Source organism: Microtus pennsylvanicus, chromosome 9 (genome assembly GCF_037038515.1).
Source record: "Microtus pennsylvanicus isolate mMicPen1 chromosome 9, mMicPen1.hap1, whole genome shotgun sequence".
NCBI lineage: Eukaryota > Metazoa > Chordata > Mammalia > Rodentia > Cricetidae > Microtus > Microtus pennsylvanicus.
In genome coordinates, this window is record NC_134587.1 from 20,385,988 (window position 1) to 20,399,834 (window position 13,847).

General features: G+C 42.4%; 1 protein-coding gene across 5 annotated transcripts in view; it reads left to right on the top strand.

Moving 5' to 3' along the window:
- Positions 1-13,847, top strand: part of Itgb6 (integrin subunit beta 6) — a 118,205-nt gene that overhangs the window by 37,395 nt on the left and 66,963 nt on the right. For 3 of the 5 annotated variants that reach the window (XM_075985062.1, XM_075985057.1, XM_075985060.1), the window contains exons 2-6: positions 1,905-1,956; positions 2,473-2,548; positions 3,250-3,329; positions 6,250-6,454; positions 7,012-7,258. In XM_075985062.1, the coding sequence (XP_075841177.1) occupies positions 2,488-2,548; positions 3,250-3,329; positions 6,250-6,454; positions 7,012-7,258 (593 nt within the window). In that variant the 5' untranslated portion in view covers positions 1,905-1,956; positions 2,473-2,487. Of the gene's footprint in view, positions 1-1,904; positions 1,957-2,287; positions 2,360-2,472; positions 2,549-3,249; positions 3,330-6,249; positions 6,455-7,011; positions 7,259-13,847 lie in introns of all 5 variants that reach the window. The other 2 variants (XM_075985059.1, XM_075985058.1) reach the window with 2 other exon arrangements.

A 13,847-nucleotide genomic window follows, 5' to 3' on the forward strand; every position in this document is an offset into this window, starting at 1 on the left:
TACTCCTACTCAGAAACTGCATACTGATACCCATCAACCATCATCTCTCCATTCCTCCCCCCTCCCTCTTCCGTTCTTCTATTTGTTACTTCTTTGAGCCCAGCTATTTACTTTCCATATATCTATGAACATGTGTATTCATGTTTGTCTTTCGACATCCAACCTACTTTTTTGGACAAAACAGTTTCCATTCTATTCAACTTGCTGTACAGGACAGAATAAAGGTGACATTTCTAAGCACATAAGCTCAGGTGTCTCTTTCAATGTACGGACCTTAATTTCTTTGACTATGTGCCCAGGAGTGGAACTTCTGGGTCAGAGGGTGGGTTTTTGTTTGTTTGTTGAATGCTTACATTTTCTGACATTCTGTGTGTTCTAAATTTCTTGTTTATTTACATCTGCGTGTGTACGCGTGAGTGGTACACATGAACCGACAAGCTAACACAATCACTTGTCATGGATTCAGGGTACTGACATAGAATAGGATACCTGTGACAGAGATAAAGGATGTTATCATTCACAGCAACAACAGTGACCTGACTGTCAGCCCTTTATCTCATCTATCTCCCAATTCCAGTTCTCAAAAGACGACCCACAGAACCACAATGCCTACAAATGGAGTAGGGCTGTCTCCAGGACAGAAAGCCCGAGTTAAAGAACTGGAGCCTTTCATGAAGGGCAGCCAGTAAGCGTGCCTGCTCTCTCTCTTGATAACTTTGCAAGGTGTACGCACACCGGCCCCTTAATCTGGACAGAGACACGGTCTGGAACTTTCAGGGTCGTCAGCAATTTTCCATTGACGTTAGGAGAGACTCTATGCCTCTCTTCAAAGGCTGATCACTTTATAAGCATTCTTGGAGTCCAGACCAAAGGCAGCCATTGCCTCTGCCTGCAAGAGGTGTGGAAATGAGAGACACTCAGAGAATTGTGTTCTGACAAAGACAGTTCCCCCTTGGCAAGATGGTGTGGGCATTGGATAGCAGCTTCCTTTATTCTGTCCTGCTCCTCTGCCTGCTAGATAACGTTAGGGCCAGGCCTCAGCTCTCGGGGCTCCTCCTAATCCATGGTCACTTCCTTGGAAAGCTCATTCAGACCCCTGATTTGAATAACTCCAGCCCCAAAGCTGCTGCCATGTATATCCAGCTCTACAGTATGGTACGTTGTACTTTGATATTGCCCCGAGTCTTGGGATTTGATGTCCAGTTGCATTCACGGTGTCTTCTGGAATCTCAAACATGCCGTGCTCTTGATGCTCACCCTCCACATGAAAGCTGCCCTTCCCCCCCCTCACCTCTCAGGCAAGGGCACTGCCACTTAGTGTCTAAGGCCATAAGCATTTCTTCCTTTCATATTCACACCTAATCCTCGAACACGGTTCTCCTCCAAATACATCCTGAATCCCCATGCCCAAGGAATACAAAGCTCACAGATCTACTCATAGACTGTGCACATTTTGAGGTATCACTCTTTCACTTAACAAATAAATCAATTCCTATGTGCCAAGTCAGGGGCTAGAAACCAGAAACTTTTTCTTTTTTTAACCTTGCTTTTTGGTTATGTTTTGTTTGTTTTGCATTCTTCGTACTTGAAGACAAGCATAGAACCTTCCTTGTGCCCACCAAAGGCTCTGTGTGGTTTCCACCCTGAAGAGTGCTTCAGAAATAGGGGTTCAGGATCTTACCTGCTATTTCTCTTTGCGTCTGTTGTGTTGAGATTCTCTTTATTTTGACCAAGTTGATCTTATTACCCTGTGTTTTCAAAACACTTTTTAAAATAAGGATTTAAAATAAGAATTCTATGCTTGTGAAAAAAATCTCATATAATTAGAAAAATAAGAAAACTGTGTTTTGTTCTCCTTGATCTAACTTCTAATTTGACTGTAAAATAATGTTTATATTTTTCAGAGCTTATTTCAATTCTCTACAGAGGCTCTAACATGAAAAACAAAAATCTCAGGTATTTTCAGTTGGCCTTTTTTTTTAAAGCTTCCTTACATTTAGCTTAAATCCTGGCATTTTATTTCACATCCTTACTGCATTGAAATTGTTATCAAAAACCACGCATTTCAATTGGTCTTTGGACAGCCCGTTGACCACCATTTTACTAAAGCTACCAACTTTCCCCAGGACGCAGTGAGACTAACAGAACTGACACACACAAAAATGTCTCCTGCATGAATCTCTCCACCTTCCCGGTGATTGTACACCTGCTTTCCTTATATGGCAAACAAGGAAGTAACCGTGTTGAAGTTGCTTTTAAACACACCTTTTCTTCTTTGCCTGTCCAGGTAGCTTCTGTTTTCATATCAGTCTTAATGAAAGCTTTTGGGTTTACAGATCGAGTTACTTTTCAAAGCAGCGTAAGTAGTTTGACATTTTTTTTTTTTTTTTTACACTGCAAGAAAGACTTTCACGGCCTCCAGCTCTGGTCTTGTAACCCTGGAGGTAATTCATTTTTAATCTGTCTGCACAGTGAAAACTGAACCGAATGGGGATTGAGCTGCTCTGCCTGTTCCTGCTACTTCTAGGAAGGAATGAGCTCGTCCAAGGTAAGAGAGCTCTCCCGTTTATCACTCTCGTCTTCGCTGTCCGCTCGACAAACTGTCATTTGCTCCAGAGAGCAGACCCGCCGTCATTTTTCATCTGATCTGTCTGATGGCTCTCTTGGCACAGAGACACTTTAACAAACGATGGGCAGACTCGGGAATTTCCTCCAGCAAATGTTCTAGGTGCTGGGCAAATAAATACAAAGGTTGCATGGGCATTTTAATGAGGAGAATTAGACAGCCTTCTTACACAATGGGACTTCTGCGTGTCGTTGGGATCGCCACTTGGGAAGCTTTTCTGTTCTGTTGTACGACAAGGCCGTCCACTTGGGAGTCATAATATTGAGAGTGGAGAAGGGTTTTAGAAACAGAAATGCCGAATTTATAAGAGAAACCTTTTTAATGGGTACAGATAAGTTTTTGAAATTACATGGCAGGTGCTGAATAGGAGAATAAGTCAGATGATTCAGGACTGCTGAGCAGTTAGACACTGCTGTGGTTTGAGACAAAAGAGAGCTAATTTCTGTTCACATGGTATATATATTACCAATCTGATGGGTATAAACTATAAACTCAGACATGAGTTAGTAACCTTCAGAACATTAATCTTCTAATATAGCTTTGCTCAAGTAAGAAGTGTAAGTTTCATAAGCAGAATGAATGAGACGGCTTTAACTCCCACGTCTTGCTGGCTTTGCCCTTAGGTGGTTGTGCCTGGGGCAGTGCAGAGACCTGCTCAGATTGCTTGCTCACGGGACCTCACTGTGCCTGGTGCTCCCAGGAGGTAAGTCACTGGCTATTGCCCTGTTTGAACACTGTTTACACATCAGTGAATGTCCTCAGTGAAAGCGGTTCTCTCTGCAGGGTCATGTGATTAAATCAGATCAAGAGAGGAACCTGAGTGTCAGAAGATCAAAATTATATTCATGCGTACTTCGAAAACAATTTACTCAAGGAATGGATGTCAAGTTATTTTTTAAAAACTTAACTGAACAACTTTTATTAAATCTAGCAACTTCTAATTAATTAGTAATTAAATATGCTTTTTAATTTTTATTTTTGAGATAAGGTCTCTCTGCATAGCTCATCTGGAGCTCACTTTGTAGACCAGGATCTGTCTGCTTCTGCCTCCCCAGTGCTGAGACTAAACGGGTGCCAGCCCTCTGCTTCTCTTACTTTAAAGGTTTTCTAGCTCGTTACAGGTATTACATTCTGTCTGGATAACTGGTAGCCATGGAGATGATATTGTTCAAAGTGAAGCAGGCATTTAACGTTGATACAGTGTGATTCTGTTCCATCTGGGACCTGAGATCCCTTGTGAGTCTCTGCTAGGCACTTCAAGAAGGGAAAAACTATAATTCATGCATGGGGCAATTCTTTCACAAATCACATGCTCATGAACTGAGTAACTCTTGCGCAGCCATTGCAAAGCGTGGAAGAAACAGTCCTTGTCTGGTCAGAGTGAAACCATGTATGTGCAGACCAAGGCTACAAACAAGACAGACCAAGTCACAGCCTGTGCCGCGATGCAGAGAGCAACGTGGGAAGGATTCGCACTAAGAAAAAGAGCCCTTGGCTTTCAGGATTTTAAGTCCCACCCACTGGAAAGAATCTAAATACCAATCAACGCTTATAAATGCCGACAGCAAGAACCCAGCAGCAAGCTCAAAGGGGAAGGAATGTAGGTGCTTGGCTCAGAGCTGGGCTGTAGCTGTTAGGACCCAAATTCCACATTCACTGTGTGTGTGGAGCGTTGCCTCACAGGCAGGAGAGCATAAACCAGCTCACTCTCCCTCCACTGCCTCAACTGCTTAGTCCACAAACAAAATTCAAGGCAACTGTGTTCTTTTGAGTTCAAATAACAAATGCAGAGTTGAGAATATTCAACAAGAAACAAACCCATATGCTCCTTGGATATTGTCTAGAAGACAATATTAGTTTCAGGGCAGAGACAAAAAAAAATTGATCTAGAATTTACATTTACTCTGTGTGTGTGTGCATGTACCCATTCATGTGTTCATGGAGGCCAGAAGTGGGGATTAGATCACCTGACACTACAGTTAGTTATAGGCAGTTGTAGGTTTCCTGATGTGGGTGGTGGGAATCGCAATTGGGTCCCCTGGAAGAGCAATAAGCATTCTTAGCTGTTGAGTTATCTCTCAAACCCACCAGAATGTATATTTAAATTCATCTTTCCATTAGTAAGTGCTTCCTAAGGTGCTTCTGAGAGTTTTCCTTGTAGCTGGCCAAGGGATCAGCAAGTTTCAAGGTCAGATCATTTCAGAGGCCTCTCCAATAATCAACGCAGTCATTAGTGCATCAGCTATGGCAGACAGCTGTGACCATTCGAGCAAAGAAGGAACAAACTTAGGGTGTACACAGACTGCTAATACAGTTCACGCCACCTCTGTTCTTTCTGCAATGGCTGAACACAACTGGTAGCCATTCCACTGTGGCAGGAAGGATTCTGAGGCCTTGTCCAGCCACTGTTTGCCTTTGTTACATCATGGGAAGTTGCAGAGTTAGCCATAGCCAGGCTAGAGTCACCAATCTGTATAGGTCTGATTGGTAAGAAGAGAACAGCTGTATTTTCAAACATCAGTTTTAGAAGAACATAACTCCTAGGTGGGGAAAATAGAAGGTGTGACCTAGAATCCTAAGGGGCAAGGAAAAGATGTAAGCATTAGTTTGGTTCGTAGTAGACTCCAAACTGGTTTCCATGAGCCTCTCTCTCTCTCTCTCTCTCTCTCTCTCTCTCTCTCTCTCTCTCTCTCTCTCTCTCTCTCTCCACACACACACACACACACACACACACACACACACACACACACACGAATCCAAGGGCCTCGATTCAATCCTGCCTATGGTCACTTCAGCTCAGGAACAACTTTGCCTATCAGTAGCACGTGCTCTGCTCTTGTCTGGGCTCCATCTCCCTGCTCTGGGTGCTGCAAGATCAGAGCAGCCACACCTCTGCCAGGCCCTACATGTCACAGCCTTCTCTCTGGATGCACCCGAAGGACTGGGACTTTCTGGAATTCCAGACAGAGTGCAGACTTTAAACCATATTCCCTTTTAACCTCCAAACCTGAGAGAGAGCTCTAAGAGACCTTGAACTAGAATTCTTGAAGATGCTGAGCTTAAAGTCCATGAGAAGTCACCTTCCATGAAGGGATGCTGTAATTGATGGGGACACATCAGCAAACAGAACCAACTGAGTACCAGACAGGGAGATGTCAGGTGCCCTGTCCTTTAGGAATCTATAGGAAATGGCTCTCTGGGTTGGGCGACAGATTTACAAAGCATGACAGTCCTAGGAGTCCAGAAAAACAACCATTCATCCCGAACAAGTAAATTCACAGGAAAATGTCAACTTCAGAAACTCAGCCATTTTAAAGATCCATTCAGATCGTGGGAGAAACTTTAAGACATGAACTTTGAATTTAAAAAAAAAATTTAAATTTGACTTAAATATTTGACTGAGTATAACTAAAAAGAGGCTCCAATTTTGTTCAAATTTTTACTGGCCAACTTCTCCAGTTATCACAGACTCCACCTGACAGTCACCACCAGCAGTGTGGGGATAGGAGGTACTTAGCATACACTTATCTCACAAAGCACATCAGAGAATTAATGCCTGGCCTGCTACAAAGTGATGCAGATTCGTCTCCTTTCCCTCTTGGTGAATTTTTTTCCATTTTTAGAATTTTACCCACCCGTCCGGAGCTGGCGAGAGGTGCGACACACCTGCAAACCTTTTGGCCAAAGGATGTCAACCGCCCTTCATCGAAAACCCTGCCTCCCAAATAGAAATACTTCAAAATAAGCCGCTGAGCGTGGGCCGACAGAGAAACAGTTCTGACATTGTTCAGATTTCTCCTCAGAGCGTGGTTCTTACACTGAGGCCAGGTACGGAGTGCTCCATTTCCTAGCTTTGTCGCTGACGGTCCACCAACACCTCTGGCACCCAGCACGCGTCCATCCTTGGTTGCGGTGCCGCTCATTTCCCCATCTGAAGGGCACGGGAATCACACGTCTCTTTATGGCACTTTGAATGGGTCACTGAAGACAGCTTCTCTTAGGGGTGACTGTTTGAATTACTCAAATGTCGCCCACATTAACTGTACATTTCTTCAAGGGCTGAAATGTAGATTTAATCTCCCCTTTATTCGGTTCACCTTTTCTAAAGCCACACATACAAAGACGTGGCTTATCTTTCATCTAAATGGCTGCTCCTTCTCCCAAGGATATATAAAATATCCCGACATCCACCTCCTTCAGTCCCTCCAAACTCACCGCTGGGAGATTTCCATGGACGTGTTCATTTAGAGACGCTACGGCGTAGGTCATGAGATGGCGCGCACCTTACTAAGGTCGCTCTGAAATACAATAGCTGGTTAGCTCAGGATTGGTCAGTTACAAATGACTGTTGTGTTTATGGATTTGTTTCTCCTGGGCCATTATAGGCGGTGAGCAGACCGTGCAAGTGCAGGTCCGCCAAACGGAAGATTACCCAGTCGATCTGTATTACCTCATGGACCTCTCGGCCTCCATGGATGACGACCTCAACACAATCAAAGAGCTGGGCTCCCGGCTTGCCAAAGAGATGTCTAAATTAACCAGCAACTTTAGACTGGGCTTTGGATCCTTTGTGGAAAAGCCCGTTTCTCCTTTTATGAAAACAACACCAGAGGAAATCACCAACCCTTGCAGGTAAGTGAACTCCTTGGCATCCCTGGGCACTGGTTTCTACAGATGTAATCCACACGTCCCAGCTGCTGTGCCAGGAGCTCATTAACACCCTGGCATTTCTTTCTCAGGTTGGGATCTCAGCAATTCTCTGTGGTCTATGTAGTTTCCAGCCAAGGTGGGGTCATCATAACTTCAACGTTCTAGCCCACAGACCTGCATCAGCTGCCAGGTTTGCAGGTCAGGATGCAGCCAACCGGGTTTCCTGTCTGTGGGCAAGGAGACATTGTCTTTGCCTGTTGGCTACACAGGCAACACATACCAATCTCTCAGAGATCTTCAGTCCTCCGTGACCACCACTTCCTAGAACTCTTTCGTACGAACCTACGTGCTCTCTGAGTCTTTCCATCAAAATAACAATTTTTGCAGTTTTGTCTGACGCACTTTGGGAAATGTGGCTTTCTCTCACCTCTGAGGGAAGCAGCCTTCACTGCAATTAAACTCAATAGGAAATGAGGCAGTGACTCTATTACAAAATGCTATAATCAGCCATTAAAATCATGTGTTATGCCGATGGTAGTCAAGGGCAAATGGTTTTGTGATGGCTTACCCGTATGGTCAATGCCATGTCCAAAATTAAGTTATTTAAAATTTTTCCACTGAGAAAGAGCTACCATTTGCTCCATGCCAGCCTCTATGTTGAACACTTCATATGCATGGCCTTCCTCCAGCTTCATAATGATGGAAGGTAAAAGCTGGACTTGTGAGTTCTGTACCCAGAGGGAGTGACAAGGGACTTGGAGAGGCCAGCCATTTACCCAAGACCACATGACCAAACGAGGATTTGTGAGAAGATCTGGTTTGATTCAAAATATTAGCCTCACACTACAATCCCCCCACACACACACACATACACACACACCAATTTCCCAAATAGTATTTTAATACATCAAAGGAAGCAGTATCTATAAGAAGGAAATGATGGTATTTCAGTTTAGAAGTTTAGTATAGTTCTCACAAGTTGGGCAGTGATGGCACAAACCTTTAGTCCCAGCAGAGACAGGTGGATCTCTGAGTTCAGTAGCAGCTAGTTTAGCTGGTTTTGCAGAGCAAGTTCCAGGGCAGTCAGGGCTATTCAGAGAAAGGAAGGAGAGAGAAGAGGGGGAGGAGACTAATCTAACACAGCCCCAAACAATTTTACTCTTACCGATTCTATTTATTTTTAGGAAATTGTGTTTGGTTGTAAGCAACAGAGATATTGACTTAAGAAGAGAATTAGTTCTCTCTCCTCCACATAAAGGAGCTGGAGAAGGGCAGTTCAGGACTGGCTCAGCATACCTGGAGAAGGGGCAGCTCAGGGCTGGCTCAGTGGCTCCACACCCAGGGATCCAAGGGTTTCCTGCTGTCTGTCTGCCATTGTTGGTACTTGGGTTTTGTCTTCATGGTCCAAGAAGGCTGCTGGGACACTGATCATGTCTTTATTCTAGGAAGTTGGAAAGGAGGAAAGCAGGCAGATCAATAAAGATCTAATTGGAGCACTCCAATAAACCACACAGCAAAAAACACTGATGAGTTTGGTAAACGAATGCATCCAAATAATCTACATACCAGACTCGTCTTCCCCTTGGAAGGATTCTTCATGGCCTATTAGAGTCAGTTCTGCTTCCTCAGAAGCAACCACCTTCTGATTTCTATTATTTAGGCTGTTTTTTGCCTGTTCTTGGTTCTCAAATAGATGTAAGAGGGTGTAGTATGCACGCTTCCTGTCTGGCTTCTTTCTTCCTTTCTTCCTTCCTTCCTTCCTTCCTTCCTTCCTTCCTTCCTTTCTTTTTCTTCTTTCTTCCTTAAACCTTTTATTGATTGACTCTTTGTGGCTTTTACACTGTGCATCTCGATCCCATCCATCTACCTGTCCCCTTGACTCCACCCTCTGTCCCCCGCAATCTCCCCCACAAAATAAAATGAAGTAAAATTTAGGAGAAAAGAAGAACAAGAATAGATAGATAGATAGATAGATAGATAGATAGATAGATAGATAGATATTTTTGGACGCTGTAGTGTTGTTACGCAGTGAATCACACAATATACCTTTTAGCCCATATTTACTTTGATTGCAGTCACTGCTTGCAAGTGTTCTTTACAATGAGTCATTGGCCTGGTTCTAGACCTGGTTTCTGCTACACTATCAATACCGGGTCCGCACTGGGACTCCTCTTGGATATCCTATTGTTGCCCTCTGTTGTGAAGATCCTGCAACTTTGAGTCTGCAGGACCAGCCCCTTCACATGCTCCAGCAGATCATAGAGGGGGTGGATGTTGGTCAACTCCTAGCCCTGGTTCTAGGTCTAGGATGTAGCTGAGTTGCTCAGCCCAACAGCTCTTCCCAATCCTCACTACCAGGGTGAGTTCTCCAGCACTGCCCCTGGGTAGGTCATCCTTGCAGCAAGGAGTGAAGGGCAGGGCTGGTTCTCCTGCTCTCACTCCATAGCGCCCACTCACCCACACCTACACCACCAGGGCCAGCTCTGCTACACATTAGCAGTCTGCTCCTCTTTAACACACAGCCCTTTATGCCTCTGCTAGAGTTTCTTTACTCAGTCGTCCATTGATGGATAGTTAGGTTGTCTCCAACTATAACAAGAGTTAGCGTGTTCCTATTCCGACACTGTGGTAATTGTTGGCATGTCCACTTTCATATAAGTCTTTAGAAAAACGTACTTTTTTGTTTATCTTAAATGCATAGGTGGAATAGATTTGGTGAGCTGTATAATGTTTTCAATTTTTTGAGAAGCTACCAGACTCTTTGCAAAGTAGATGCGCTACCTTTTATTTCCAAGAACAGGTTTGCAAGCTTTCCATGTGATGTATGTTAGTGAATGATGGAGTTAGTAGCATTAGAATGACTAAATTTTCACGAAAAAATTAATCCTTTAAATTAGGCATTCTGGTGAGTTTGCAATGCTATCTAATAATTTGTGTTTATTGATGAATGATATTGAACATCGTTTCGTGTGTTTATTTGTCCTAATGTCATATTTTGGGAAATACCTTCTCAAATATTTTAACTATTTTTAAATTTTTTTGGTTTTCTTATTAACATTGTTTTCTATGGGTTTTTTTTTTTCATTTTTATCTTATGTGTATGAGTGGTTTGTATGTCTGTGCTTTATATGTGTGCAGTGCCCTCAGAGTCCAGAAGGGGGAGTCAGAGTCCCTGGAACTAGAGTTACAGATGGTTCTGAGCCACTCACTATGTGGATGATGGTAACTGAACCTGGGTCCTCTGCAAGAGCAATAAATGCTCTTAATAATAATAAGTGCACCAAATCTCATTATGGATGGTTGTGAGCCATCATGTAGTTGCTGGGAATTGAACTCAGGACCTCTGGAAGAGCAGTCAGTGTTCTTAACCACTGAGCCATCTCTCCAGCCCCTCTCCTGCCCCTTCTTTATGTATTTTGGATACAAATGCTTTGTCCAATATATTTCTCAGATATTCTTATCAGATTTTAGCTTGTATTTTATTTTACTAACAGTATCTTTTTTTTTTTAGTTTTGATGATCAGCTTATGAATTTTGCATTTCACATTTTTTGTTCTGAGAAACTTTGGTCTACTCTTAAGGTGGTAAAAATTTCTTCCATATTTTCTTGTAGAAACTTTAAGATTAAAGGTCTTCTGTTTAGACCTGTGATCACAATCAAATGAATTTTTATCTTGAGAATGAGAAACATTGAGGTTCATCTTTTGTTTCTGCATGGGATTGGTTATTCCAAAACTATTTGTGAAGCAAGACTTTCCACACTGGATTAGTTTGGCGTCTTTGTGAGGAATCGGTTGGCTATAGGAGTCTGAATGTAGACCTTCATTTCTCTTTCACTGATCCCTTGTCTCTGGGTCACAGAACAACACAAGCCTCCATCTTGCTTACAGCAGCTTTGTCAGAAGAGAAATCAGGAATGGGGGTCTTTTTTTTGATGCTCCTGGATCCTTTGCATTTTCACGTAGATTTTAGAATCAGTTTATCAATGTCTCCAAAAATATATGCTGAGGTTTTGAAAGAGACTGAAACAAAACCATAGATCTTAAACATCTTGAGCTTTCTGGTCATGTCACATGACATGGATCTCTGCTTCTTTGATTCTTGTTGAATGTTTCTGAGGCCCACTTCACTGTTTCCAATGTAAAACCAAAACAAAACCAAACAAAAAAAATCCACTTTCTTCTGTCTTTCTTCATATTATCGGTTGTTTGAGGTTTGTAAAATCCCAGTTTTCAAAAGTAACTTACATATTTCAGATATTCATTTTCTTCCTGAAACCTTTACAGATTTTCTCTCATTAATTCTTTTCTGCTTTTGTAGACATCTTCTGATATGCTAAGCACAGTCACATCATCTGTGAGGGACAATGTCTTCTTCAGTGCCCACTCCTCTGTTTACCTTCTCCTGCCATACTGTGTTAGCTAGGATCACTGTCTATCTAGGCCCACTGGCACAATTTTTAACTGACGTGGTGAGGGAGGACATGACATGGTGACATGGCCCTTGCCATGTCAATGAGCTCTGGAGGAGAGCTTCAGGCTCACCGTTGAATATGCTGTCAGCTGGTGATGTTTTCAGTTTCATTACAAGGCAAGAAAGGGCCCTCCTGTTCCCGCTTTGAAACATTTCTCCTCTTCGTTATAAATGAATGCTGAATTTTGTTTTCCCAATTTAAGAAGGTTGGTCAGAAATTTTACCCCAAATCCTACATCTATTTACATAACAAAGGTAGTTGAAAGGAAGCCCATTCCTGCCCTAAAAGTGGGGGTTCCTCTGTTCCTGAATAGATGGACGCTAGGTGGCTTCTAGCAATACCTGTAACACAAGAAGTGCAGATGTCTAGGAAGAGAGATAATGACTCAAATGCACATTAAAATTGCCAGGTTAATAAGTAGTGAGGCGTGGCCACTGTTTTCGATCCATCTGTAGAAGTAAATTAATACATGTGTTACTGAAAACATTTTGTCTGATATGACAGCATCCCCTCTGCTTCTGGCTGTTTCTCTGGTAGACAAAGAGCTCTGTACCCGCCTGAAGCTTGTATGTAATTATTTGGCGTATCACATATCTTCCTGCAACAAGTCTCAGTCCAGTCGAATGGAGGGCAGTTCCATCGGTTCCACTACTTCTGTTTCAGTCTGCCTGTCTTGGGCCAGATAAGATGTAGCAATTTGACGTACAATAGGGAAACAATGAGTATAGAATGTTTTCAGAGAGACAATTGAAATTAACAAAGTTAGACTATTCAGTTAAAATTTGGTATGCAACACTTTGAACTAGCAATGAAAGGGAATCTTTAAAGAAGCTTCTAGAAACATCAAAGTAGTTTGGCTTTTTATTTAGTTTTATGCATACATTTGATTTCAACATTATTTTTGTTTTGCTTTGCTTTGAGTCAGGGTCTCATGTTGTAGCCAAGGCTGACTCTGAACTTGCCATGGAGCTCTCAACTGGCCTTGAAGCTAAAACAACCATCACACCTTAGCCCAAATACTGAGATAATTGGTGTAAGAAACCATGCTTGGCTTACATTCAAGTAGTCTTGCATTCATTTAAAAAAATTACAGAGCCTGGAGCAGTATGCTAAGTGTCAAAATTCCTGGGAACCGGGGATCTGGACCCATTCCACAAGGAACTGAAATTCTTTAGCGGACAGGCACCTTGGAAGACAACACAAGTTCCAGAGTCAGCTCCGCATAGTCTTGGCTCATAGAATCACTCCTAACAAGGCCTTAGCTGGATCATTTCTCCTCTCAAATCATGTTTTTTTTTTTCAGTAAATCAAGAGTCATAGTTCTAATTACACAGAGTGCTTGTAAGGATTAGGTCAGATCATGAATGGAAGCATTGGCTTAACCTTGCTAAATTCTCAATAAATACCAGGTGCTATTCTTAACCATAGACCATGATCAGAGGAGACCAGGCTACTGCACAGGGTGTAGTTAGTAGGGACTTGAAAGAAGACTGTGCATTTGCTCTCCTGAAAGACTCAATGTATCTTGCTGGCTAACGCTGCTTCTTTATTTACTCCTAGCAAAATTTATCATTCAAATTGTAAACCAAAAGCACTTTAAAAAAAAAACTGCAACACCATTTTTCTTTCCCTTATATCTCGAGCTCTCTAAGTTCCTCTGTTCAGCTAGAATCCCACATGTGTGCACAAGATGAACACATACGTTTATTAATCAAACTCAATCTTCTAATAGAGAATAAAATGTTATTAAGTAAGAAAACAATGAAAGGTAAGAGGAAAAGAGCCTGAAAGGGTTCTTCTGCAACACGCAACGGCCTTTGCATTTAGTCTCTTTATCCATATACGGGGATGATAGTGACGCTAGAGTAATCAAGAGATTGAATGAGCTCAGAACAACAGACATTCAAAATAAGCATCAGTTTCCTTTCCCTCATTAATTCAGTTCCTCGTCTCTAGTTATTTCCTTCTAGTGGTCTTCAAACTTTCAAATCCCAGGACTCCTTTACTCTCTTAAAAATAACACTTCTTGGGCAATGAGGATAGCTCAACAGCCAAAAGTATTTGCCATGGGAACCTGATGACCCAAGCTCAAACCCT